Here is a 27,625-nt window from a genome sequence, read left to right as displayed (position 1 = left end):
GAACATTTCCTTGCAAGTTTTTGGCTTTCCAAGGCCATGCTCAAGCTACTCTGAAGTGCGAGGTTCTAAGACAGAGTCCTAATCCTCACCTTGAGGATCAATTCAAACTCTCTGCTTTCAATATAATCTCATCCTCACTGTCAAAAAGCAGTGCATGAATTTCGGCACCGTGAGACATCAGCCTTCCTGCGACGCCAAGGTTTTGTTCAAAAGAAGCGGTGAGAAAATAATTTTTTTTTTCTGCTATGTATTTCTGAAACTAGCAGCCAACTAGTGTCACCTAGCGTGAAAACTACTATAGAAAAATTAGCAACCAAGCAACCAATCTACTCATTCATATTTAAAGTGAATACCGTGTAAGAACCACACCCGTGTATGGGCCTCACAGGACTAGATAATTGAGAAAAAATATATGGTTATATGTTTTTTTTAAATTCATCTATAGGCCGCACCTTCAAAATTCACTCCCAAATTAAAGATAAAAATGTGGCGCTTACACAGCAACAGCCAGCGCATCTTCGGCTTCAGAAGGAAATGGGTTAAAGCAACACACTGAGGTTAACCACGAACCAATGCTTGCGGTAGCAGTCCCACCACAGTAGGGGAAGTAGGCTGTGCCTTCACTTTCAAAGCCCTGATGCCACTCTTGCGGTGTCCAATCCCACAAGCATGACTCTACAGCTTGAGTAAATTGTGTTAAACAGGGTGTCAGAGCACATTGTGTACACTCGCACACTGGACAGACATCATGCTCTTTTCTCGCATGTGGCAGCTGATAGTTCTGTCAGACGGTGCAACCAGTGCCCCACAGGACAAGGGCAATAAGCGGCTCCCGTAGTGTTGTGAGAAGGAACAAGACCATGAAAGTTCTGACAGCAAATACTGTGCCAAATCCTGTCGGCATGCTAAATTTAAGAGAAGGCAGGTGAATGGCTCCAAATTACAACTCTTACTTTGTGCTTCGTCACCAACGTTACAGAAACTTTTCAAATAGGCGTACAAATTAAGCTATCTAGATCGAGGAAGCAAGAGAGTTGATGCAATTAATCACGACAAAAAAAGTAGAGAAAGAAAGAAGAGCTAGCAAAAGCACTTTGCTTGATGACAACTTTGAGTGCAAGCAAGAAGGACAATGAGCAGAACCAGGCATTAAGGGGTCTTAGCAGGTTCCATGCAACAGCTGCACCAGTTCCAGAATATATATTAATGTCCAAGAAACTAGCCACCTAATCTTCAGTCTGTTGCAGTTAGAGCTGTTCATCACTAAAACCTTTGGTTGCACACTGTACACAGCAACAACACCGTCATGGAGTAAAGCTTTGCCCCTGAATTTCCCATTTCACAAAGCAGCTGACCTTTGTGATGGCTGTGCAATGCAGTGAAAAACTTGTTGAAGATTAGCAGCAATGCAGAAGTGCAAGCCTACACACCTTCAGCAGGTTGACGTCACGGAAGGTCCAAGCTATGGCATAGCGAGTCGTCTTCCCTTGGTGGAACTCTGCAACTCTACAGGACTTGACCTGCAGCGGGTGGGCATAGCGGGAAATCAGACAATAACAAAAAGTAATGGTGGACTCCGGATTCCGACAGTTCAAATGGGGTCTATGAAAATGTTCGAAGTTAATGAAATCTGCAGTGGCTTAACTTGGCTAACCCTGGAATTCAGCGAAAAGCAAGCACGCTTGCTAAGCGTCTGAGTTTCGTCCATGGCAGCTCCGCTACACGCTCGCGACAGCCGTTCTATATATACCCACACCACCTATATATACCCCCGTCATAGCCACGCGGTATCACACGGCCTTATGACACCCCCGTCGGATGTCATGACGTGGCTTCACATCACCCCATTGGACGTTCTTAAGGTCAAAGGTCAACCCAAAGGTCACCCAATGTCAAAGGTTAACTAAAGGTCATGGGTAAAGGTCAGGGGACAAGTGTTCGACACCATAACTGTACCACATATGGCAATGTACGGCTAACGCGATTGGGCTAAAGGTCGTTCAAGGTCATTCTCCGGCCTACGCGATGACTGCTTTACCTAGCGTAGTGAAGCTTTTCGCCTCAAAAAATTTGGGAGATGAAAGGAATCATTATGAGAATAAACCAAATGTTCAGGCCTCATCAAAACATAAGCGATGCTCCTATATGTGGCTTATTCTGTGATGCTAGCACTGCATGATATCTACCTCTGTTTCTGCTGCGTGCCTTCCACTCTGTCATTTTTTTTTTATTTTTGCAGTTTCACTGTATACAAAAAAAAGAGAACATGCTATCTTGTTTTCTAGGACAAAGCGAAACCAGCCTATGGTGGCCATCATTTGCAATGATGCGACTACCCCGGATCTCTGAAAAGCAGTGACTGACTTAGACAAACAGGCTGCAAGGAGCACCACACAGTCCCCTTAGGAGCATGCAACCATTAACACTTCCCGCCTGAAACGGGCATGAAGTGTCATCTAAATTCGGCCTTAAAACAAGTGGTGCACTTCACCTTTCCGTGCAGAGCAGAGAGGACCTCCTTGACGCTGCTGTTCTTGCCCAGCATGCAGGTGTATAGGCTGCAAACAAGACACAAGCAGAGGAATCCAAAAAAGGAGTTGATTAGCGCCTCAGCCACGGTGCAAGTAATCTCCTTCACTGTGGACTCAGAACATTCAGTGCAGCAAAAGGGTGAAGCCACAAAATGCATGGTGACACCACCGGATGGCTCGGCAACCATGACACAATGAGCTGCAATGCTTTCTCTTGAATAACAAGCTGCAGCACCATTCGAGCAGGATGTTGCAATGGCCAGTTGGAACAATCAGGATAACAGTCGCTGTGGTGACATGTTTCATTTTTCACTACTGTTTCTCGTTTATTTTGCTGAATCCTTTCCGTAGCCAATGAACGGCAGAGTAGTACGAATTGTTTGGCCAGTCTGAACGGAGGGATCTGGGAAATGATCTGGCTGCACTTGGCTGGTCTTTCACAGTGCAGGGTCTTCACCCAAAGAATGCATACTGTAAACGACTTAACTTTTGCAAAGACTTCGCGAATCATAAAGATCTTGTGAAAAATTCGTGTCATGAATAATTTGGGCTATTAATAAGAGTGCTACAGTGCCTATCATCTCCGCGAAATATTGAGCTCGCGAAAAATAAGTCGTTAACAGCATACATTATACTCTACTCTGGGACTCAGGTTAGGAACAATGGACAGCAAGCTGAACATGCCCTTTACCCCAAGAACTTTCTCTTTTTTTCTGCTCCATCTGTTGACAGGGAGGGTCATGCACTAGTGTCTTGACCTCCAGCACCATACAAGGGTTATGTTTGACGATCACCATACCTGAATTCCTACTGTCTCATGAATGGCAGGCAGTAAGAGCTAAACACGCTTCCCTTTTTAATAAACAGCCCAAGAGGCCTCTGACCTATGCTAAACATGCAGCTCGGACCAATATTCCCCATGAAGCAGGTCTCCCTCAAGACCCCCACTTCCTCAAACTCGCCACCCAGCTCCCTGGTGTCAGAGCATTCAGAGATGTACTATATGCATACAGTTGAACTTCATTATAACAAAGTCAAAGGGGCCCTACGATTTCTTCACTATGGCTGTTGGTTTGCTATACTGGCATGTGACCTTGGTTGCAACTGTCACATGCCAGTGGGCTTACCTGCCACATTTCTAATGAGGACAACACAGATGGCACTTGGTGAGCTACCTATGTGCATTGCGGAAGCCTTTAATATGTGCACCAAGTGCCAACCACGTGGCCGAATATATACATACACCAACCAAATCTGTCGCTGTCTTAAGCAGCCTGCATCAGCTTTAGAGGCTAGAAACAGTTCTTGGAGGAATTGCGTTGTAGAGGCTAGGCAGATGCCTATGAAGAATATTTAGCTCCATTTTCTAGGTCCTGAAGCTGATATGGGGCGCTGAAAAAGGGGGTGTGCAGCAGCAATCTCTTCACGAGTAGCGTTTTGGTTGGCTTCACCATGCAGCTCACGAGCATATGGGCCACAACACTTTTCCGCATGACAGAAATGTTCGGTGAAGGCTTAATGAAAATTGTTTTATGCTTCTGTTTTGCACTGCTTGGCCAGTGGGATCTTGATGTTGTCAAGCACACCAAATATACTGCCAAAGGGTTTTAAACACGCGAATATGCTACGAAAATGGAAATTAAACTGCAAATGGAACGAGAAGGGCAGAGCAGCGCGCCGAGAAGCACTGCCGCCCGCCGCCAATGACATCACTACTTGTTTATATATCTTTTGAGGAGAGCTCCTGCCAGAGGGGTGGGAGAGGGGGGTGCGCGCTCGTTAAGACGTACATTGGCATTACACACTCATCACCGTCCTGTGTGTTTTCTTAACCTCGCGTAAAAAACGTGCGCCTGACCTTCAGGGCCGGTGTTCAGCATGTTCGCGTTACCTCACCGCAATTGGCCGGCGCTGCCAGCTACCACAAAATTGCCGGATTGCGTCAAAGTGAACGATGTTAAACACCAGTGGCACGAATGCGTCTGACTGCGTGCGTTTGTTAATGATGGAAGGACGGACAGAGGTAAGATATGAAATCTTGACCCTCCCAAAAAAATCTATTAAAACTTTTTCCCCTCATAATGAACCCTCCCCCCCAACTAATGTCAACTTTTATGGAAAAAGTGGGTTGATTACGCGAGTATATACGGTATAAAACACATATATTTCAATAGGAGCTTCCAAGGGGAATGGCTATTGTTTTGCTATATCCATTATTTTGTTATAAACCATTTCATTACTGCGAAGTTCGACAGTAAAAGAAACCAGATTTTTTAATGCACAACCAAATGGGCGTTCAAGGCCTTCTTTCTGGATTTTCTTCCCATCTAAGTTCCTCTGGAGTGTGACATTCATAACACCCGAGACGTATTGGATAACAAAGCTTATCTACTAGTTGAAGTGAAACACTTTGTCAGCAAGTTTGCTAAAGTGAACAGTCACTTCGCATCACCAAACTTAGCAAGGTGTCCCAAAGCTCACCCGACTTTGTCACGCAGTATGAGGCTGTCACGCAGGAGCACGTCCTTGAAGAAGCCCACCTCTCCTGAGTTCGCCCACACCTGCAGGGCAAAGCAGGGACCAAGAGTGAGCCCATTGGCATGACAATGCGCCGCACTCAAACATGGCAAGCAGAAAGCAGCCGCACATTTGCAAACATTTTGTCTCCTAAAACTTACCGCCAACGATTAAAGCTACAATGTGCAAACAGAGCTTTTCAACATTAAATTACAGCGGCAGAATGTCATGCTGAACTTAAACAACACCGATAGAATACCTGTGTCATTGTTTAGCACTCAGCAAACCTACTGAAACACCTGAAGTAATTTTCCTTGGTCTGAATGGCGGCGCTTTCTTTAGTCAGTGTCCTTTTTTTTTTCCAGTTTAAATCAAATATCTATCACCTGATCTCATTCAAACCTTATCAACCTGGTCCTATCCGAACCAATTTATGTTGACCATGACAAACGGCAGTTATGATGACATGATTGCAATTCACTACCTCTGTTCACACTTTTGAACACTCTCAGCTCGACTTCTTTTTTTGACTTGAGTTTCTATCTCTAACTCATATGGTGCCACGACTGTGACAATTACGTGCTGCTCTCAAGGAACATAATGTTCAAAAAGACTTGAAAATTTATCTGAAAGCAATGAACATGTACCTGTACCGTCATTTTTAAAGCACACAATGTTTCAATGACAGAAAACAAAAATTTTGACCAGCAAATATAAGAAGCCACGATCAACTGCACAGCTGAACAATGAGATATGCTCGTCACGTGGTCAGCAAGATTGCACAACAGAACATTCATGCAGTGCCACTGAAGCAGCTGCCCACAGATTAGAAACCAGACGCTTCTGACAGTTTGGCCAGAAGAAAGCACAGCTCCAGAAGCTTCAACAGGAAGGAGGATACTAGTGAGTCGCACCGACCAAAAATTAAGATGGAATGACGTTTCAGCTCCCACACGGGAGCCTTGTTCACAATGAGGCAAAACGTTGCGGTGGTGCCTTTTTTATGCGGCGTATATGCGATCCCAGGCATCTCGCATAGATAGGTGGCAAATTCCCGTCATTTCGATTGATAGTATGCGCTGTTGTTTGGATGATCAGCGACTCAAGATAGAGTCGTGATTTCCTGTCTTTTTCTTTGGCGACCACACGTGCCTCTGCCCAGTCGATATTGTGGCTGGCAGATACTGAATGCTCGGCAAGCGCATTTTGTTCTGCGCGCCGGTTCTTCACGTCATTCTTATGTTCACGTAATCTGCGTGCAAAATCTCCTGTTTCGCCAATGTATACCATCCCATGTACCATCCCGACCAGACGGGATTCCGTCAGACCCTTGACTTCAACAGGAAGGAGTCCACTGATTGCACCAAACATGGCGTGGTTGCATTTCTCCAACGATTCACACACAGAACAACATAAGAGCTGGAGCTTTAGCCAAAGCACAACGATGACATTAAATTTAATGCAGCAAACACCTCCATGAAAAGCCAAACCCCGAAGATATTGAGCTAGGGATTTTTTAAACATCACTGCACAAGCACAACACAGAAATTAGGAGAGACGTCTCTTCTCATGTCTTTAAAGGGAGCACTACTTTCAGAACTAAGGCTGGATGCTTCGGATAAATGTCTGACAACATGAACGATGCCCGTAACCAGTGCAATCACTGCATTCTGATAAACTGTAGGGGCTGAAGCTAGACAACCACAGAAATCTTGAAAGCTCCAGGGTTTAAAGACATCCCAGGCATAGTTAATCAACTAAATGTGCGAATAATTAATATAAGAGATACTGGAAAACAAAGGAGTGGAGTAGCCAGGCAAAAAGAGAAGCACAGATTAATCTTGTCGATTCAACCTCGCTCAATCCGAACTTCCCATTCATTCAAACAGACGATTTGGTCCCGCCAACATCGTGTCTATCAAGAGGTGATCGGCTGGGCTCCGTTTAATGCAAACAACATTTTTGGTCCACTTCTAGTTCACGTTGTCGCGAATCGACTGTGTAACGACTAGGGAAGAAAAACGGCAGTGACAAGGTGCCACAACTCCACAGCAATGAAAAAGCTTCAAAAGCACCTAATTAGTGCTTTGCGTTCACATACTTTCAACAGCGTTTTTTTACTTATTGGTTATACTGCACAGAGTACGATTTTGAAGAACAATTAAGAAAGCATGTTCAGGTAAGTGATCCCTGCTTCCTACCAGTTTTGTCGCAACTAATTCGCACACATTGATGGCCCTTATCTTGTCGGTTCCTGGCCTACCTTCTCCGACTCGGTACCTCCCATGTCTGAGGGTGGGGATGCCCGTCCCTGCTCTTTGGCCTTGGTCTTGGCGTCCGCCTCCTCGGCCGAGGTGAAGAAGGGTGGGTTGCAGACACAAAAGTCAAAGTTCCCGGCCTCCTCCTTCTCCACTGCCTTAACCAGCGAGTCCACTTGCATCACTGTGCGAACACGGCAGGGTGAAAAGGAAATTTCAGTTGATGGTTGCACCACGACCCATTCTGTTTTCACGTTTGTCCCTGTTCTTCTGCGACAAATAAGCACATCCAGGTTTCCATAATGGTTAGTTCCAGAAAGGCACTCTGCTTCGTCTCCCTATATTTCCTGCCTTCTCTGGTAGTTAAACGACCATTAATTTAGGAAGCAGAACTCTAATACAGAGAAGGCTGTATGTGTAAACATGCTTTTCTTTCACCATGCAGCTACTCCGGTTGAGAGCACATGCTGTTGTGGCACATGCATGCACTCTGTGCTTTGCAATCAGTTGCCTTCAGTAAAACAAAAGCACTCAACAGTCATACAGTGCAATCATGAGGCTTCCAAAAAAAGTAAGCTACATCCAAAGATCATGTGCATGCAACCACGAGAAAACAGTTTCGGGAAGAGGCTCTTAGAAAAAAATTTTATTAATGAAGTCACAATTATGTAATCCTCAGGGAACATGTATTTTTGCGTGCTGATTCCAAATATAGAATTTAATTTAATGTACAACAATTTCTTGAGCACTTATGCAATATGTTATGTAACTTTTTGTGGAGAACTTTCAAGAAATCCTGCTGCAGGGAACTTGCTAGAATGCATGCCATTGGTTTCTCTTGACATTAAGCTATGCAATAAGGCTAAAATTATCATCCTGCCTGTCATAGAAGCTGAGCTATAGGATTTTGAAGTTTTCCCTTCAGAAACAAGAAGACAAATTTTTCTTCCCGTTTGTGAAGTACGAAGTTCAAAACCCTGTAAGTCAACTTCTGTGATAGGCAGGATTATAATTTTACCCTTATTGCATAGCCTGTTGTCAAGACAGCGGACGGCATACTTTCTAGCAAGTTCCCTGCAGCAAAATTTCGTTAAAGCTCTCCACAAAAAGTTACATAACATATTGCATCAGGTCCACAAGGACTTGCTGTACATTAAATTAAATTCCATATTTGGAGTCAGCACGTAAAAATACATGTTCCCTGAAGATTTCATAATTGTGACTTCATTAATAAAAATTTCTTTCCTAAGACCAGCTTCCCCCCTTAAGTCCCCCCTCAACGATGTCACCGCTGTCTGTCTGGCTCCTCGCGCCGTACCCAGAATAAGAGAAAGAACCAAATTTTACACAGAACAATAATTGCGTGAACCTAACCTAGCCTAACCTAACCATCTCTTCATGTAACCCTGCATTTTCACTCCTGGCTATCTGCTACAAGCACTACAGTCAATTTTCAATAATTATAATTTGAAATGGAATGAAATTATGTTTACATTATCTGCAGTCTTAACTAAGCAGGACCTTTTTAAAGGAGTATAGACACCTAACTTTAGTTGCCTGTTTAAGCGTTGTAGTGAGTGAGTAAAACAAGGTATGAGTGATTATATTGCAGTTTTATCCGTGCCTCACACGACCTAAACACACCTTTGATGTCAAGAATAGCATACGCTCCATGTATACTAATGTCTAATGCATCATTACAAACAAGAAAACACCAAAGAAAAGATTTCGTATCTACACTGCAGCACGAGTTTGAATAAATTGGAAGTAAAAAAAATAAGCGAGTTCACAAACTAAAGAGATTGCACTGTACTAGTCCAAATAAGTGTGCGACATTTCTAATACGAGGCAGGACATCAGGTTCACATGCCCACCTTTGATATGCTCTTGAAGGTCATTGCGGGTCACATTTTGCGTGGCGTGAGAAAAAGCAACGGGGTCTGTTTCGGTGGCTGTGAAGTCCCAGCCACACTGCCTGTGGCCCAACAGGGCCAGCACGCATGATGCTCCAGTCCCTGAAGGCAACGTGAGAAAAAGAATGATAATGTTCACATGCACACCTTGCGTGTCTTGTATCCACGAAGCCACAACTTAGAGGAAGTGAGCAAAAACTAAAGTTGCAATGTATTGGTAGATCACTCCATGCTAATGATAAAAAACCCGCTTTCACTGAAAACTCAGCTATGCAAAGCTAGGAACAGTCAAGAAATGAAATGCAGGTATTGTTGCCAGCGGCTGTTTTCACAAGTAAACTGATGTGATGCCACACCGACTTTGTGCAAAGATCTCTGAGGCTATGCCACACCATCATTCACTTCTATTCGATGACTGCAGAGTCCCTTTTGGTCTTTATGTCACAAGCCTGAATTCTGTAGTAAACAAAAAAAAGATTCCATTTTAAATCCAATTTTCATAGCAATAAATGTGCCTTTTGCTGAACCAATATAGCCATAAAAAGTTAAATAAGTGATTTTTACTAACAAAAATTGCATGAAGTCACCCTCTGTATCCCTTTCAGTACGAAATATGTTTCGTATTGGAAAAAATTGTGATAGCACAAATTGCAATCCTAAAAATGACTTCTGGCTTACCTAACAGTATAAGTGCTGACAATATGTTCATCTCGATGTTTCCAAGAAACTTAGCACCTTAACAAGCCTCGAGGACGATTTCTCATGTGCTATTCACGTTCAATACCAACCACTGACTACCACTTCAAACATGAAATCACACAATGAGAAGTCTGACCAAGAATATTTCTGTTCCCAGAAAGCAATGAGATGTGCTTATCTCCTAGACCATTTTAGTGGACACTAATGGCAAGTCACATTGTGGTTGGTGGGTCAGTGAAGGTGTCCAAAAGTGGCATTAGCCCACAGACCAAGGTGATGACTGGATGTCTTCCACTGCAGCACAATTACCTACAACATGAGAGGCTGTTGGATGTAAATCAGTAGACCGAGAAACGCTGCAAGTAACAATATACTAAACCAAACTAGAAGGTAGCTGATGATAATGTTGCTCAGTGCGGCCACATCATGAGGCTCCAGTGGATTCCAAGGTACTGTGGAATATGTGATAATTAACAGACCAACACCAAAGCGAGGCTAGCCCATGGGAACCGATCCTTAATCAGAATTAATTTCCTAAAGCTGATATTACAAGCTTACTATCTCATTCCATACAAATTGCAATGTAACAACACTATTACAATGGTTCAGGTTACCGGCACAACATCCTTTACCGAACCAACACGGGTTTCTGGTTTCAGCTTCTGCTGAAGGTATGGCAAGGGCAGGAAACTCTATTTAACAGGTTAGGACTTGCAAATGCATAAGTGACGAGCTACTTCCATAAAACTGTACATGAGGACAGCACTATTTCCTCCCTGCGTTATAGACAAGAGTATTTTTCACATTCATGAGTGCCGTCACTACACAAAAGGAAAGCACTGAATAGCTAAACTTCTGATCACACCACAAAGGAGACTCTTCGGCATCTGGGTTGAAACCAGCCATAGCCAGAGCATAGCAAAGGATCGAACCCAGCTACTACACACAAGGATGCCACTGAAGCAGTAGTGTGTGCCATGTGCTTATACATGTGTGTACCATACGTTTAAGTCCTTGTGTGAGACAAGCCTGAATGCCCGTTTGTGACGCAAATGTTGAGGTCGCATGTGTTTGTAAATACGCCGAACAGCATGTCTAGGACACCGCATGCAAGCACGTTACTGTCATGCCATCCTCACCTCATATATCTTCACCTTCTCCCCCTTTAGTGCTTTATAAAAGCACTATGGGAAAATTTCAAATATCAGATGCTTATTATTATGAGCCAGCTCCCTCGCACAGACTACATGAAGGGGCGATAATTTCCTGAAGGGGACGAAAAGGGTGGAAAAGGTGAGTCCAGTGTAACAGGAAAGTTAGGCTTCCCTAACCGAACACCACTCTGCAAGCCCACAGTGGTGATTTGATGCATCCAAGCATGCCACAATGATTTTCTGGTCTCCTTGTCATGCGCAGCTGCTCTGAATTGTGTTGAACCATGTTATGGTACTTTCATTTCTGTCACCACACAGTGGGTAGTAGGTGAATTCCCAAATATGCCTTTTCTTAGTTAATGGCACAGCTGCACCTTATTTCTGCCTATATACATCAGCCTACATCTCGTGGTGCAAAATATATAAAATAAACTACCTCAATCCTTTCCTGAAAGAAGTTCTTTTCACCATACCCGGTTACATCTCATCTTGCATTGATCATAAACACAAGGTTGATGTGCCATCTTGTTGCACTAATATGCACTGTACCATTATTCTTTTACACCAAGAACCTGCCTTGACAGCATCCATTTGTGACAGCACAAACTTCAAGATCTCCCTTCAAAGTGCCTTATAGTTTCAATTGTCGTTATTAACTGCAAAATCGTGCAATTTCCCCACTTCTTTCTGTTCAACTTACAGGCTTTGCAAGTATGTATACTAAATAAACAAATAATAGATAGATTATTATTATCAAGATCGCATATACAGGTGAAGTGTTCAGCCATTGGAAGCACTTTAAGTGAACGTGACACTTTATGCAGCAGCACGGTGGATACGAAAACTATGGCGTACAGCGGTGAGCGCACTGGCTGGCGAAGAGCCAAGCTTCCGGCGAACCTGCACAAATGACTCTCGAGGCGTCCAGCGCACCTCTTCGCAATCTCATATATTTCGCACACTGTCATACGCTCCAGCCAGACGTCTGGCACGGCAGAAAGAAAAGAGTAAAATGCAATCGAGCAAAGAGAAAGCGAAGCCGCAATACGAGTACATGCACGCACAGGTGCGCACTTGTGTAATATACCAACGGACGGACTCGCGACGCGCACGGACATCGGGCGAATCGAACGGCATCGGCGCTCACCGATATCGAGCCCGGTGACGCCTTTCCTCCTCTCCAGCACTTTCTCCACCAGGTCTTGGACCCAGAGCAGATAGTTGAGGCGCTGCGGCACCGCCGGCACCAGCCGACCCGGAGGCAACTGAACGTCCAGGTTGAAGAAGTGCTTCAGCAGCGTCCTGGACAGGGCGCGCTGGGAATCGGCATCTTTGAAGTCGAGCTTCGCCTTGCCCTGCGTGTTGTAGCTGACGTGCTGGGCGAAGTCGAAGTGCTTCTCGGCCAGAACAGTGAAATCCGGCGGCGTGCGGAAGACGCTCCGCTCGTGCATAAGCAGCACGTCTCTCTTCATGGCGCAGTAAGTACGGTGTGTAGTGGACCGCGATCGGGTGCAAAATGTCTCACAGTGTGATTTAGATCGCGTAAGTTAGCTCTAAAAGACTTGGAAAGCCAGCTTAGCCACTGAAAGCGTTGTCAATTTCTAAAAGCGCGAACACGTCTAAAGTTCCGCGGTTCCGCCATGTCTGGCTAGCAGACGAGGCGTACGCGATGGTGCTAACCAACAAGCGACTGACTCGAGAGCTCGAGAAGCACCAAAAAGTTCGCTAAGCAGTTGCCGGCCTGAATTTTTTTCTAGCCTTATTTTTTGTCGCAATGCAGTAAACTTTTCTTTGAATAAATACTTCGTGCTGAGGAAAATTTTTAAAGTGAACTTTGCACTTGGAACAGGGACCTTACCTTGGCCGCCTTAGCCGTGATCGATCCAATCCAAGTTCACGTTTATACCGGTTTTTTTCAGTCTGCTACCAGCGGCAAGTTTCTACGCTGCTTCTCAAAACTGGCGCAGGAAATGTTTGCTTTGCGTTATGTCGCTCGGCCTCTTGTGGCCTCGAGGGCTCTGAATGCACGCTTGATGAGGTGACATTCCAAACTTTTTATCCTCTTCTAAAAGAGGAAACGCGCTTGGGCCGGTCTCCGTGCTAGTGGTGCTCGTAGTAAATACAGCTTGCGCGTATTTCTCTGTGCAGCTCTGACGGCTCACGCCAGCCCAAGATTTACACTCGGACCGGCGACAAAGGTGAGCTCCTATCCAGCGCAGCCTCGCGATATTGCAACCGTTTCGATTCACTTTCGTGATTATCACGGATTGTGCATAATAACGATGCACGAATCCGTTACCTCATTGTAATTGTAATTGCCGCACAAATATGGCATTACAGTGCCGATCTAAGCCGCAATATATGTTTTACAAATTCTACAAGATCGCGCGCCTTGTACGAGCGAGCAGCTGTCATGCAACTTTGTGGTCGTAATGCATATGAAGTACCAAAGTTCTCGCGGTCGCCAGCAGTCGGCTGGTGAAAATTTACGCAGCGTATGTACCTCGGTAACCGCTGCATAAACTATGGCGCAGTCTGTATTTGCCTGCAAAGATACCTGGTTGCATGCCGCGAAGCCGTAGCTGCAGGTTACTCCGCGGACGGATATCCTTAAGCTACGTAGTACGTACAGCTTTTCGCTACTGGGTACACCTTGGCTGTCGTTCTAAATGGGCAGCCTGGCCGGCGAATGGGAGCAACGGCGCTGATGCGCGCCGAGAGAACCAATGTTCAGGTACCGCTGTACTGCAGCCCAATTGCTTTTGGTCGGCGCATGCAGGCACATCGGCCACGTTCACGGGCCAGCGGCGGCGCAAGGACGACGCTGTGTTCGAAGCGCTGGGCGCCACCGACGAGCTCAACTCGCACATCGGATACGTGCGCTCCGTGCTCGCACATCCGCAGGTCAGCGAGCAGCTCAAATGGGTGAGAGTGCCATTGCCACGTAAGAAAAGACCACCCTTCTTTGGTGCTAGAACTGATCACAGCACGTACCACACCTCCCTCCTCCCATGCATGATGAAGAGTGCCCTCTCCTACAACCTCTTTCCCATTCACCAGACTGTGCCTTCTCTCCACATGCAGAGTGTGAGGGAAAGAGCACTGCGTTAACTAATGACTTACCATGGAAAACGGGAAAACAAATTTTTGTCCTCTTTTTCTTTGTGACGACCGGTCTTGCACTACAGCTCTCTCTGTGACACACAAGTAGGGGTTGGACTTTTCCATTTAAACTGCAGAAACAATAAAAGGACGTACACTGAATTTAGTTTCTGAAATTCAGTTCTGACTGAAAAAGGTCAGTATTCTCGGCATGCAAGGCATGGCTGCAGCTGGCTTTTGAGTACAAGTTGTGTTCAGAAAAATTTGAAAATTAACTTAACGGGAAAGCAAGGAGCATGATGCGATGTTGGTATTGTTGGATAAGCAGTGCAGTTGTGCGATTGGAGGTATTACTCCACTTGCTTACGCACCTCTACAGACCAGGAAGCACCGCCTCCTCGCCGCCTGCTAGCTAAGCACTGTTTGTTTCCTATCGTCACCTGCTTAGAGTGTTAGATTTATCCTGGAAAACCCTTGTGGTTAACCTCCGTGCCTTTCCTCTGCCTCTATTCTCCCTCTAAGTAGGTTTGCCAACTGTGAAAAGTATTCATATTCTGGGTACCTTGACGATTGAGTCACAGTTCCATCGCTAACATCAACATGCAGACTCAACCCAGTGCGACAGTCCAACTATAACATGTCAGCCTAGTTCTTAGAAGTAAACTTTCACTTGCGTTTTTATCTGCTGGCTGTCTCATTGAACTTATGTTACCTTTTAATTACTAAAGCAATTCCTTCTATAAACACAGCTCCAAGTACTACCATTTGTAAGTTAATTACTTGGAAATAAACTGTTCATGTTGGAAAAAATGCCAAGACAAACACTTAGTGACTTTTGACCACACAGAATCACTGCATTAAATCACCAAAAAAAGTCAGCAATTCTTTTGTCAAAAATAATATTTTCCGAAAAAAAAAACGCGAAAACTTGCATTTTGAAATAAACACCGAAAAAAAATGTGCTGAATCTTCAGGAAATAAAAACCTAAAAGTCCAACCCCTAAGCCCAAGCCACCGCTCCACAGAAGTGGCACCGTATCTCTATGAATAAACAAATAAAGGTGCCAAAAGGCGCTCCATTGCAAAGTAAGCAATGTAGCTGGCATAGAGGAGTCACCTAAATCACATGTTCATGAATGATGTATTTTCAAGCTCACCCATTCCACAATCAACAGCTGGCATGCCCCCCTCCCACAGGTGGCGTGTTTTCATTGGGCAGCATGGACGTCTGCAATTTTCATTCTGGTCTGCATTATGTCCATATGAACCTCGTAAGGTGTCGTTCGGGTAAAGCAGCATTGCCCCACCGCAGGGGTCGTATTTTGATGGAGGTGTAATGCATAAATTTCGCCCACTGATGTGCTATGTAAGCGCATATTAAAGAACCCCAGGTGGTCTATATTTATCCGGAGCCGTTCACTACAGCATTCCTCATAGCCCAAATGTTGCTTTTAGACAGTGAACCGTAAAATTTACAATTTTAAAGCAGCATTGCTAATCTGTGTTCTCTGTCAAGGTCTTCAGTTGCTGGCTTGTTGTGTCTGTGATGTCGGTGGCGAGGGAAGCTGGCTGTTTGCTTGTTATTGGTGATTCATCCTCATGTCGTTTTGACTATTCAGTGACGGGTGTGTAATTGTGGAAAGAACATTTCTTCTGCTCTCAGATCCTGGTCTTGCCAACTTATTTGCTGGTATAATCAGGACTTCCCTGCACAAAAAAGGGAGTACACAAAACATACAGGAAGGCCGAATTTTCTCATGTGACTGTGCCAATGGTGGCCCTAGTTGCCTATGTGGCATAAAACTCAACGCAATGCAACATACAGTGACGTAAACTGCATTACACTGGCTTAAGCCGTGTTCTGCTATGCCTTTCTGCAATTTCACTTTTTATTTTTTCATTGTGTGCCTCACTCCAGGTCCAGTGTTTACTTCAAGACCTCCAAGCTGCCATTGCTACACCAAAGTCATCAGCCTCTGAAGGACAAAAAAGTAAGCTAGCCAGTCTTGCTGTGTGGACACAGAAACCTCAATTGATGTATGTTTTTTGTAGCAAACTGCAGTCCTCTTTTTTTTTTTAAATGCCAGATGGAAACAAATTCAAATTTGCTGGCAGGCTAAGGTGTAGTACATATCTGACAATGGCAAACCAAGTTTACACTTGAAGTAAAAACAAAAAATGAAGTGAAATTTGTAACAGGCCTCACTCGTAAGTGTGTTAGCCCAAGACCTTAGCTGCCTGCATATCATATGCGAGAAGCAGCCGCTAGGCTGTGTAATAAAAAATGGCCGCTTATTTGTCAGTGATATGAGTGGAAGTTAAAAAAGTTATGTTGTCCGAACAGATGATATCGTTTACTCTGCATTGAGTGCTGGGGGTACTGCCATAATTTTCTGGCTACAGTCCTCACCTGGAGGGCTTAATTCTGGTTGAAAAAAAAAAAATTATGCGCTTGTCCACACCTGATGCATAGTCTGCAGGGACCAGGCTCACAATCCACTCATTTCTTTATGTGTTTAATGAACACAAAAAATGCATCATCACTTGATACAATTTTCAGTTCACAAAACTTGTTATTGCTGTTAGCATCAGGTTTCAGTCCTGGAGCTGATTATGAGATTAAAATTGAAATAACCAGTAAGTACATATAGAAACTGTTAGCCATACAATGCCAGTTGAAGCACGGCGCTGGTATGGATGTTAAAAGCTCTGTTGTGTTGGGTATGATGTGCTATAATGGGCGGCATTGAAAACAAGTGTTGTGCACGGACTGTATTCCAGAAAACAAGATTTTCCTGCTAGGTTACCACAACAGCTTTATGCTAGGTTGGAGAATTAGCATGTTCGCACCTTTGAAAAGCTGCCTTATGGGCTTAAGGCGCAAAGGGGTGATTCTCAGTGAAAGGCAGCTACTCAAATGATTTGAGCCTAGCTTCATCACAACTACTGTTGGTCTAAAGGCTGAATGAAAAAATCCTGACCATGCCTAGATTAAGGGTCATTGTTGATGGCCTGGATATCAAAATGCTGGTCCAAACGATGAGGGTACATCTTCAACGAGCCATCAAGTGGAATAGCGTGGCTTCACTTTGCTACAAGACAATGGTTGGGTTCACCCTACCGTGGCGGCACCACCACCACCACAGTGCCGCCACGCTGAAGGCCCGAAATGCTACCGTAATGCAGCTATCACTACAAAATGGGTTAACCACTAGCCCAAATAAAGTAGGCAGTGCTACATTGGTTCCGTTTGCTATTCTTTTAGGGGTCTGGGGAATTCATATGTTAAAGGGACCATGGAATGATATTTGCTGAGGTTAGGAAAAGCCCATGAGTGACTGGTATTTCATGTCACTTGTCACCGCATCGAAAAAATATTTAAGCTAGCTTCATTCACACCGAAAATATTGGCAATTAAAAATTATGCTCCTCCTTTCCTTCTCAAGTCATAAACACCAATGTGCCAGAAAAAAAAAAAGTAATGAGGTTGGCACTGCACCCCACCGGGCCCTACCCGCCCACGTCACTTGGGCACTCCCATTGAGAAGGCTCGTCGAGATTGCCCACTTTACGTCAGCGGGGTAGGGATGGCTAGGAACGTGCGGTGAGGTGCCACCCTAATTGGTTGCAGCCGCCACGATGGCTCAGTTGTTAAGGCGCTTGGCTGCTGACCCGAAAGACGCGGCTTCGATCCAGGCTGCGGCGGTTGAATTTCGAAGGGGGCGAAATTCTAGAGGCCCGTGTACTGTGCGATGTCACTGCCCTTTAAAGAACCCCAGGTGGCCCAAAATTTCCGGAGCCCTTCACTACGGCGTTCCTCATAGCCTGAGTCGCTTTGGGACGTTAAACCCCCATCAACCATCAACCAACCTAATTGGTTGCGACGGGCAGTTTTTAAAAATTATTTGTAAATTATAAGGTCCACACATACCTTTTAATTTTGACTCAAGTACTTGCAAAAACCACCTGTACAAATTTGTTACATTACAATATGACCATCAAAATCATTTCAGGGCCCCTTTAATACTTGGACAGCATACATTATCATTTGCTTTTGAGCCTTAGCTTGTAATAATAAATATTATTGCTTTGTGCTATGGTAACAAGGTATGCTTCTACAGTTTAATTCACCTCACTCTTTCTTACCATTAGGCTAAATATGTTGCTTGTTTTGCAGTGAAGACAGAGTTTCCAGCTGAACATATTAAGGAGCTGGAGCAGTGGATTGACAACCATTCTGAAAACTTGCCACCCCTCAAGAACTTTATTCTCCCTGTAAGGTCCCGCACCTCACTTCTCTACTTTTAAGAATTACTTGTTTCACATATATTGTTTGTTGTGGTGGGACCTGTAGCAGGCCGCAACTCAAGAGCAAAGTTGTGAATGCCCCTCAAGGGAGGCCCCCTAACCTGTGACGCCTACCTGCTGCCATGGAGTTGCAATCAACCGCTTTGCACCTATGGTATCATGGGTGGCTAGCAAACCTGCAACAACTAACTACGATGTCATGTCAACGAGTGGGCGCCATTGGTTGGACGACCTCCACTGAGAGGTGTGTCTGCTGCTGAGTGCCACTTTGTGGGCTCGGCATCTAGCTGTAGCAGGTGCATTTTAATGGAGCCAGGATGTAAATTTGCCCGTGTACTACGGTTCCTTGCAATATGAAAAGAAACAAAGGTTTGAGCATTCATGTATTGATTACACTCAACGCAATGGCATTATAACCTTCTGTGGTGCAATTTTGTTACAATCAAGATCTGAATTTTAGTATTCACAAATAATTTTATTGTATTATTTATTCTATGCATTTACTTTTATTAGTGCTTCAGTGATAATTTGACTTTGTATGGTAGGTAATCCATGACTATCAACCATGCTACCGAGAAGATACCATACCGTAATGTCAGGTGTGCCATGACAGGGTTAATTGAGAGCTCATCAGAATGGCATGCATTGTAGTCTTGGTGTAGCTTTGGCATGTGAAAATCCATTTTCTCATTAAACCAGCATGTTCCTGAGCATTGTCACACATGTTATATAGCTATGCAGCAGTTGGTTTTGAAGCTGTTGTGATCCTTAAATTATAATTGTGTGCACATAGGTTTACTTCCTGTCAAGAAAAATGCGATGACTGCTTGCTATGTTGCAGTACCGGGAGTGCAAAGCAAAAACAACTTTCTCATTAATGACCACACTATGCATGACTCGGCATACTCCACATGGCCTCTCATGTGTAGTGCATGTTTGCTATGTTTGTATGTTTTGTTTCATGCACAATCAACGAGAGGATAGGAAGATGTCTTTTTCAGCAAGATGGCAGGAAATGATTGTTGTGGTAGTCTGATACACCTCTGCAGCAACAGAGGTCAAGCCCATCACTCATGCGTCTTTTTCTCACTTATTGCACTACCCTCTTATGTAGCTTTTTTATGTGAGAATGCCCAGCACAGCTTTAGTTAGGTGGCATGTCTGTGTGTCTTCATAATGCCTATGTCTTGATCGATATCTTGATGATCCACTGTTTTTCTTGGAGCAAGTTCTTTCTTGAGCCAGCACTTTTCACCCAACAGTCATTTAAGAAAAAAATGAGTGAAATTATAGTGAGTGAATGATTTTATAAGTAACCAGATAAAAAAAAGCATTTTTCTCTTCTTTTATTTTACTAGTCTGGTAGCCCAGCTGGCGCTGCCCTCCACATTGCCCGCTCCGTCTGTCGGCGTGCTGAACGCAGGTACCACATCTAAATTGCGTCTTTGTTTTCAGCTCGTCCTGCTGTTTTCCTCACTGGGTGTGTTTGCTTTTATGGCTCTTCAAGGGGCACTGAGGACAACACCATACAGTTTTTGGTCTTCGTAAAATTTCTTTGTGTGGCTCTTTCTGTCTGCATTGATATTTATCCAAATGTATAAGACACATATATTGCTGAGAAAATGAGGCAAAAATTTTCCCGCTGCTTCATTGACATCAAGACCATAAAAAGGCTCTGCAATCATCCTTTGGAAACGAGTGGTAATGCGGACTAGCATCAGGGATCTGCTTGAAAAAGATCAGTCGTGACGCACCATAGTTTGCATGCGGAGACTGTTGGTGGTGGTGACACCTGTATTTAATTTTTTAACCTTTTCTAGCTTGTGACAGCTCTGTTTACAGCGAGAGGGGTCTCTGAGATTAGGACATGGTACCATGGCCAAATTTGTTTTGTCCTAAGTGTCCCGTTAAGCTGCCACCAATTGCTGAACTTGCCCTTATTGGTGTCAGTGCGACACCTTTCTCTGATGCAGTTTAGTACAGCATGGATGGTGCATTTGCATGCAACTACATATGGGGAGCTGTACCAGTGATAACAATGATAGCTTTTTTTCATTTTCTTTGGTGCACATGTCTCTTCTGCACTGTATCGTGTACAGTATCTGGCTACCGTTAAGATGAACGCGGCTAAGACGAATTCTCGGATAAGACGAACAATTTGGGCACATTAGTTTGGTTTCCCATGGATTCAACGTAAAATATCCCCTAAAGGCGAACTATTGGGTGCGTCCTTCGGTTAAGAAGAACCCTTGCAGCTACCACGATCCATAGCGACACAGAGCAACGGTACTCGCGGAGCGTCCACGCGGCACTGTGGAGGCAAGCAAGATGGAATTGAAATGGAATTGAAAGAGCGCTTCTTCGCAAATAAACATGCCCGCAAGAGAGCTTCTCCGCATCTCGACTCACATCCGTAAGAGATCTCCGCATGTAGCACGCGTCCCCGCAAGAGAGCTTCTCCGCATCTCGACTCACCTCCGTAAGAGATCCTCTCCGCATGTAGCACGCGTCCCCGCAAGAGAGCTTCTCCGCATCTCGACTCACCTCCGTAAGAGATCTCCGCATCTAGAACGTATCTCCGCAAGAGAGCTTCTCCGCATCTCGACTCACCTCCGTAAGAGATCTTCTCCGCATGTAGAATGTGTCCCCGGAAAAGAGCTTCTCCGCATGTAGAACGCGTCCCCGCAAGAGAGCTTCTCCGCATTTATGATGTATTCCCACAAGAAAGCTTTTTCGCATCTCGAATGTTCGCCCGCAAGGTAGCTTTCCCGCGTTTTGCGGGGAAGCGTCCTCGCGTGTGCGGGCAGAGAAGGGAGGGCTCCTTCGAGCCGGCCTTCGCGTAGCGCAGTGATCTGTACGACCAAATCACGGCGGTGCGTGCCCGTCACGTGCTGGGTGTTGCATCTTGTGGACGAAAAGGAGTGTAGGAGCAGAGCACACCTGGCTGATTACTTAACTGGCGCTTAGGCCTTAGATGGAGCCGAATTTTGAACTGACGCTGTGTCTCAACACTTTTTTTACACGGCTCGGGGATCTAACGTGGCCAGATATCAGTGTCCGTGCGCCACTTGTGGCGGACGGAAAAATGTGGAAGGAAGGGAGGTAGGGGGGTAGAAAAAACGTGGAATGCTTTCGGAGCCTGTATTGCACGGCTATAGCCAGCTGGGCACCTTCAGTGCACTTGGAGCCGTTGGGGGAAAAAAAAAAACAAAGAACAGAAATCGTAGTCACTGACGAGGAGAGAAAAAAAAAGAGACCGTAAGAAAAAAAATCTAGACCAGTGCCATTTTTCAGCAGGATGATGTGCGCTTGTTTCATGCCCTAACCTTTCACTTCATGCATTGCACAATAAATGCTTTCTTTACAATGATCTTCTCAGTGCAAGGTTATTCTAATTTGTTGTTCTTATGTAAAAGATTTTTGACACCCCCAAGCATGCTCCCATGTCTGTCTTGTATCCATAAGACAAACAATTTTCATGGTCCCTTCAAGTTTGTCTTAAAGGGAGTCTACTGTATTTGTGAGCGATGGCATAGCTTTTTGAACATCACAGTAGATATTTTGTTGTAGCGTAGATGTGCATAGATGTGTTAAAGAGGTTGCGAAACACCGCTTGAACAGATGCCGGTCACACTTCAGTTGGATTCTTTATGTCACACAGATGCTGACTCAGAATTACGAGAATCGATGCATAGGAACTGGAGTTCTTCAATGAAGAAATTTCAAAATACAAGCAAACAAAATGCTGCCCTCAACTCTATTTTCGCGCAGCTTCCCACACCCATTTCACTCTCGCAATGACGACACTTAGTGCGACCATTCAGAACAGCCTATCTGAGCACGTGGCGGAAGTTTACACAGTTGCCTGTTCTCTGTAACTCATTCATGCCAAGGCTGGCGGCGTTGTTTGCATGATTACAACAACCATGTGAACGCCCAGCTGACTCAGTGATGCTTCATCGTCACGTCGATGGCGCAGAAGGGAACGCTGATCAGTGACATTCCCTTACTTATGGATCTGAACTCTAGCGCGAGATACTGCGGCGGTGGGACAGCCTGCGCAAGATATCAGACACATTTAGCATAGTGCGTACCGCTACTGCTTACCGCCAACCATCGCTCGTTGCTCCTAGCGCGCTGGTTGGTCACAGCGAGCAAGGAGTGCGCGCTGTTGATGGGAACGTGGTGCCATTCGGCGCCACCGCCCGGTGATCCTCCGCAAGCAGACGATTGGCACTGCCTGCTAAATGTGAAATGGACGCATCCTTCCTTGGGACCAAAACGAACGCTTATAGAGTGCAATGGCTCGATTGGATCGATTCCGCAAAGCCGCTCTCAGATACATTGAGAGTAGCCATAAGTGTTGAGTGCTAGGTCGTAGGATGTGTACAGAGAGCCGCAAAGTCCGTTGATGCAAAAGGTAGCCAGGGCCTCTGGTGGTGTATTTTTGTTTTACTTGCTTTACAGTGCTTTTATCTACGGCAAACAAGTTGGTTTTGTTAATGTAATATAAATCACAAAGACTTGACAAAACATATCTCTAGTTATTAACACAATTTGCAGTATATTTACTCTTTGTCCAATCATCAAGCTCCCACTAAGTGATGTCATATCCACTGCTAAAAACCGCCACTATATGGTTGCACCGTCAGCGCCACAAATTTGTATTTGCGAGCTAAATAAAATATAAAAACCGCAGTATACGCAGTACGACTGATGCTAATAACATCACTATAACTCATACTATGCAACCGACAGGAAAAACAATATACTGAAAATGTGTTTCGGGGCCCCTTTAATGATATTTTGCTTGCAAATGTCTGCCCAGGGACTACAGAACAGAAGGGGGGCCAGAGACCCCAAGTCTTCTTATAGGGGGCAGAGGCCAATAAATGGGCATTTGCATCTTAAAAGTTGTAAATGGTGCAGGAATGCGGGGGTCTGAGCCCCGCCTAAAGAATACTTGGGAGGGCTCTGGGCCCCCACCCCACTCCAGTTCCGGCATCCCTGTGTCTTCACATTGTTAGTCACTACAAAGAGCCGCCGCGGTGGCTCAGTAGTTACGGCGCTCGGCTGCTGACCCGGAAGACGCAGGTTCGATCCCGGCCACGGCGGCGGAATTTCTACGAAGGTGAAATTCTAGAGGCCCGTGTACTGTGCGATGTCAGTGCACGTTAAAGAACCCCAGGTGGTCGAAATTCCCGGAGCCCTTCACTACGGCGTCCCTCATAGCCTGAGTCGCTTTGGGATGTTAAGCCCCCATAAACCAAACCAACCAAAGATGTGAAACTGGATGTTCTTTCCTACTGCTTCTTTGAGCTACATCTCATTTTATGTAATGCAAGCAAATCAAAACGTTATCTGTTCCTGCACAGAGTGACTACCCTTTTCTTGGATGATGAAGTGGACGAAGTTGTGATACGGTACATCAATAGGTGAGTGAGTGAAACATTTGTTTTCACTCGGTTGTTGTGTGCTACTTTCGAGAGGTCAGGAAAGTGCAAGAAAAGAAATGCATTAGGATGCATGAGAACTTAGGGTGATTACAGTTTGTGAGTATAATAACAGCACTAAGGCACATATAGGCAACACGCCTGAAACATGAGAATCATGCAGTTGCGGTTTGCCTGGGATGTTAAAGGCCACCATTTCACGAATATCCGCCGGCAAGAATTTTTTTATGCGCTTTGTTGAAGCAGAATTATCTGTAGTCGAAATTAGAATTTCAGCATCTTCGCGCCTTTTCCTATTCTGTCAACACTTTTTGCACGCTCAAAGGTCGGCGCTCCTCCACCGGCCCCACCGCCGACTTGTGCGGGAATCCCCCAGGGTGCGGAGCTTCTTTACCCGCCAAAGCGATACCAATAGCCATCTCTGAACTGGTATGCGCAGGAGCGTGCGACGGAAAAGGGTGCGATCATGAAGTCGCTGAAAAGGATTCACCAACTTTCGGTCGCGATTATGGGTTCTCTGCTGCATGTAGAAGTGTATTATTTAGCTCAGGTGTTCATGACAACACAGTGCGGTGATTGAGCAAGTTTATGTGCTCTCCTCAGTAGTTGTTTCAGAGCCCAACATTAAGGCATTGTCCAAACAACAGTTCCATTCACAGCTACCCGCTGCTTATTTTTTGTAAAACAGAAGGCTGCCAACATTTGCATATCCTTTGATTCCTTTGGGGCAAGAAATCTTGGCAGGTAGCCTAGCTTTGTTGCAATTACAAGATGGCTGATCTGAATCTAACAGTTCAGGCCGCAAGAAATTGGATATTTTGAAACCACATAGTTAAATGTTCCTAATTTGCAAGAAAGATGAGCCATCAAACGAAAGGGTTTCAAATTGGCTGTTTTTTTGAACGGAAGCTTTTTCAAGCAATAGGAGTGTGCACTCTTCACATCTTTCATGTTTTGGAAAATGTAAAAAGCGAGAAAGTTCGAATACAATAGTGCATTGCCTATTCTGCAGTACTTGATGATCGTCAAGTGGCCCACATATTTCTGCTCTTCAGTGGACTGTAAAAAGCACTTGTGTATTGCAGGATCTGAAGCCCCTGTGACTCACCTTATCACCACATTATCTATGGCTGGTGGTGACATAATTAGCAGGATCGGTGCTGTTGCCCTTCTAATTGTGGCAATTAATGTTAAATTTTATGTCAACACACATGTGCAAAAATGGTGTGCAATAGTCCTGCTTCTTCAACCGTTTTTCGTGCATGCACTGTCTGCAGGTTGAGCGACTACCTGTTTGTAGCTGCGCGAATATGTTCGCACCACGAGAATGCCGAGGAAGTGATTTACAAGTGAAACGACTGCGCGCAGTGGGCACTCATGATATTTTTTAATGGTGAATGTGAAAAATAAATGGTCTTGTTATTATTTATTGTTTTCTGTCTCCTTTGTTCTTGCATATGTCTGCCTGCACATGCGCCTACATCCCTAACACGGCGTCAGAAGTATGCCAGGTGGTAGAAATTGTGTTGCCTTGCGCGCAGCCATTGAGTAATGGGTTAATTCCCATATATGCAGAAGGTCATTCTCTACTTTACATTCATAGATCCCCGAGAGCCCTCATACCCCTCCTTGCCCTGTGATAGCATGTGCTCCCAGTAACCAGGTGAAGCCTAGCCCAGGTTGCTCTTCTTGAGCTACCAATCATTAATTTAACTGCCACGGCGGGCTCACTATCCAGCGAGCAGGTTATGATGACGCCACAAGGTCACGTGACCTAGGTGGCCCACCTGCCTCCTAGCTAGGTTTCTCTCTGGGGACCACTGTCCAGAGCCATGCCCATGATTTTTCGCTCACAACGCCGGACTCGATTTTCTGGGGAAGGGGGCCTTTAACGCTATTGGAAACTATATAAGCAAGGCCAATGGTACCAGAGATAGAGCGCCTATACCAAAAGGTCCACAGACCGCTTCTCCTTATTTATACCAGTTGCGTTACTCCCCACGGGATCCATATGTATCAAAATGCTCTGTATTAAAGCAAACACTCCGAGATTAGCGCAATAGTCACTCCACTTGCGACATTCAGATGAACTGCCCAAAATCCAAAGCACGGATGGGTCCAGTGCAGGCAGAAAAAATGCAGGGCTGGTGCAGGGCACCGTCAACATGGTGTTTGTTAAGTTCACAGGCGACATCAGAATTTGCTAACATCCACTTGTCTGACCGCATGTTCTTAGCGGATTTTGATCTGGAGTTTAAAGCTCTGCTGGACAGCTTAACAGCACCACTCTTGGGGCGACTCCTTTCTTGGTCGGGGTATTTTTGTTTGTTTTATTTTATTTTTGTTTACTTGATCTGGCTAGGGATCTAGCCACTCGGTTTAATACGGTCATCCACTTGTATAACAAAGGAAAAGTAGAAAAGGCCACACAGTATCTCCTTTTTTATTGCGCTTTTTTTCGCAGCATCTAGTCGTTTGGCGGCTATCGTACGCTTGTTATGCACATGTAGCACTGCTGTCTTCTCAAAGACCGGGAAGAGTGGCAAGTTCTCAGGCTCTGTGCAAATCCGGGTACGGGCGACGTTCGGAGAAGGTGTCTTTTTGTGATCCCGAAGGAACAAGACGTGGCACCGCGCTGTCTCGTGCAAAGACCGCGATTTGTAGCCGACAGACCGTGTCGATGAAAAGCTTTACGAGCCAAGGTTCATCAGTAAGACATGGGAAGCAAATTATAAACGACACGTCAGTGCGTCACGAAGGCGGGTGCCGAGGGATGCAGTCCCGACGATATTTCTCGCCTGTTCTACAGTGTAAACAAGAATCAGCACAAAAGGGAGTTTAAATAGTTGACGTCAGCCTTTAAACTCCACGTGTATGAACATTTACTCTATCAATATGGAGCAAAAATAAGATAAAGGTGCTACCTTACTCCCTAAATTTGCTATTTGTGGAGCATAAAGGAGTATGCTCCACTTTATAACTCCCAGTTTGAAATGTACTTCTTGGTCTAAATGTTCCGGAAGTCGCCGATAGAGTAAAAACATACCATTTACCGCCGTTCGCACTGCCACCTAGCGTCTTGTCTGATTCTGGTCAGTCGTATGATAACGCCTATGAGTGATCAACGTGGTACGTCTCTTGGTTACCACCGTCGCTGGATCGCTGCTCGCTTCTGTTGTTTCATGGGTGAACGCAGCGGTACGAGAGGTCGAACTGCCGCTGTCTTTCGCGAAGTGAGCTACATTGAACTGCTCCCCTGAAGCCACCAGCACACTCCTGCGTTATCTCATTTTCCTTAGTTTGCGCCGCCATTATGTGCATTTCCCGCTTGGGCCTCATACCCACAGTTTTAATTTCAGTGTGGTCCGCGCGGTGTGTTGCAGTCGTCTAAAACTTGGTGCATCGACATGCAACTGCGATGGAACAGTTTCAAAGCCGACTTATTGATAGAGCTTATGAGGCTGCATTGTTCTACAATCATGCAAAAAAAAGCTGTAAAGCCCTGAAGATGAAAGCTAATACTGTCACGCCAGGTAACCTCCGATGGTTTTCTCATTTTAAACGTTCTCATTATCCCGCTTCTCTTTCTGCCACTAGTACGGCTGTAAGAATGAGCCTAGAATAAGTGTGCATAAACATAGCGCCATGTTTGTGGTCAATTTCTGTGGGTAGTAAAAATTATGCTTCCTT

At 45.1% G+C, this 27,625-nt stretch overlaps 2 protein-coding genes across 3 annotated transcripts in view; one reads left to right on the top strand and one right to left on the bottom strand.

Moving 5' to 3' along the window:
* LOC144122023 (RNA N(6)-adenosine-methyltransferase mettl16-like) overlaps positions 1–12,544 on the bottom strand; it is a 40,174-nt gene extending 27,630 nt beyond the window's left edge. The window contains exons 1-6 of the mRNA XM_077655533.1: positions 12,220–12,544; positions 9,181–9,321; positions 7,312–7,490; positions 5,013–5,092; positions 2,492–2,558; positions 1,431–1,520 (exon numbers count right to left, since the gene is read on the bottom strand). Coding sequence (XP_077511659.1) covers positions 1,431–1,520; positions 2,492–2,558; positions 5,013–5,092; positions 7,312–7,490; positions 9,181–9,321; positions 12,220–12,544 — 882 coding nt within the window. The remainder of the gene's footprint in view (positions 1–1,430; positions 1,521–2,491; positions 2,559–5,012; positions 5,093–7,311; positions 7,491–9,180; positions 9,322–12,219) is intronic.
* On the top strand, positions 12,411–25,360 carry LOC144122024 (corrinoid adenosyltransferase MMAB-like). 2 transcript variants are annotated; one of them, XM_077655535.1, is made up of 8 exons: positions 12,411–12,550; positions 13,221–13,270; positions 13,852–13,997; positions 16,093–16,165; positions 18,352–18,449; positions 19,841–19,905; positions 23,858–23,917; positions 25,213–25,360. In XM_077655535.1, the coding sequence occupies exons 1-8, from the start codon at positions 12,543–12,545 to the stop codon at positions 25,286–25,288; spliced, it is 576 nt and encodes a 191-aa protein (XP_077511661.1). In that variant the 5' UTR covers positions 12,411–12,542; the 3' UTR covers positions 25,289–25,360. The 2 variants fall into 2 exon arrangements, with proteins under 2 accessions (XP_077511661.1, XP_077511660.1); XM_077655534.1 differs by lacking the exon at positions 12,411–12,550 and adding an exon at positions 12,950–13,110.
* The last annotated feature ends 2,265 nt before the right edge of the window (positions 25,361–27,625 follow it).

Source organism: Amblyomma americanum, chromosome 2, assembly GCF_052857255.1.
Source record: "Amblyomma americanum isolate KBUSLIRL-KWMA chromosome 2, ASM5285725v1, whole genome shotgun sequence".
Classification (NCBI taxonomy): Eukaryota; Metazoa; Arthropoda; class Arachnida; order Ixodida; family Ixodidae; genus Amblyomma; species Amblyomma americanum.
The sequence above is the reverse complement of the archived record's forward strand: the minus strand, read 5'-3'. Positions and strand labels throughout refer to the sequence as shown.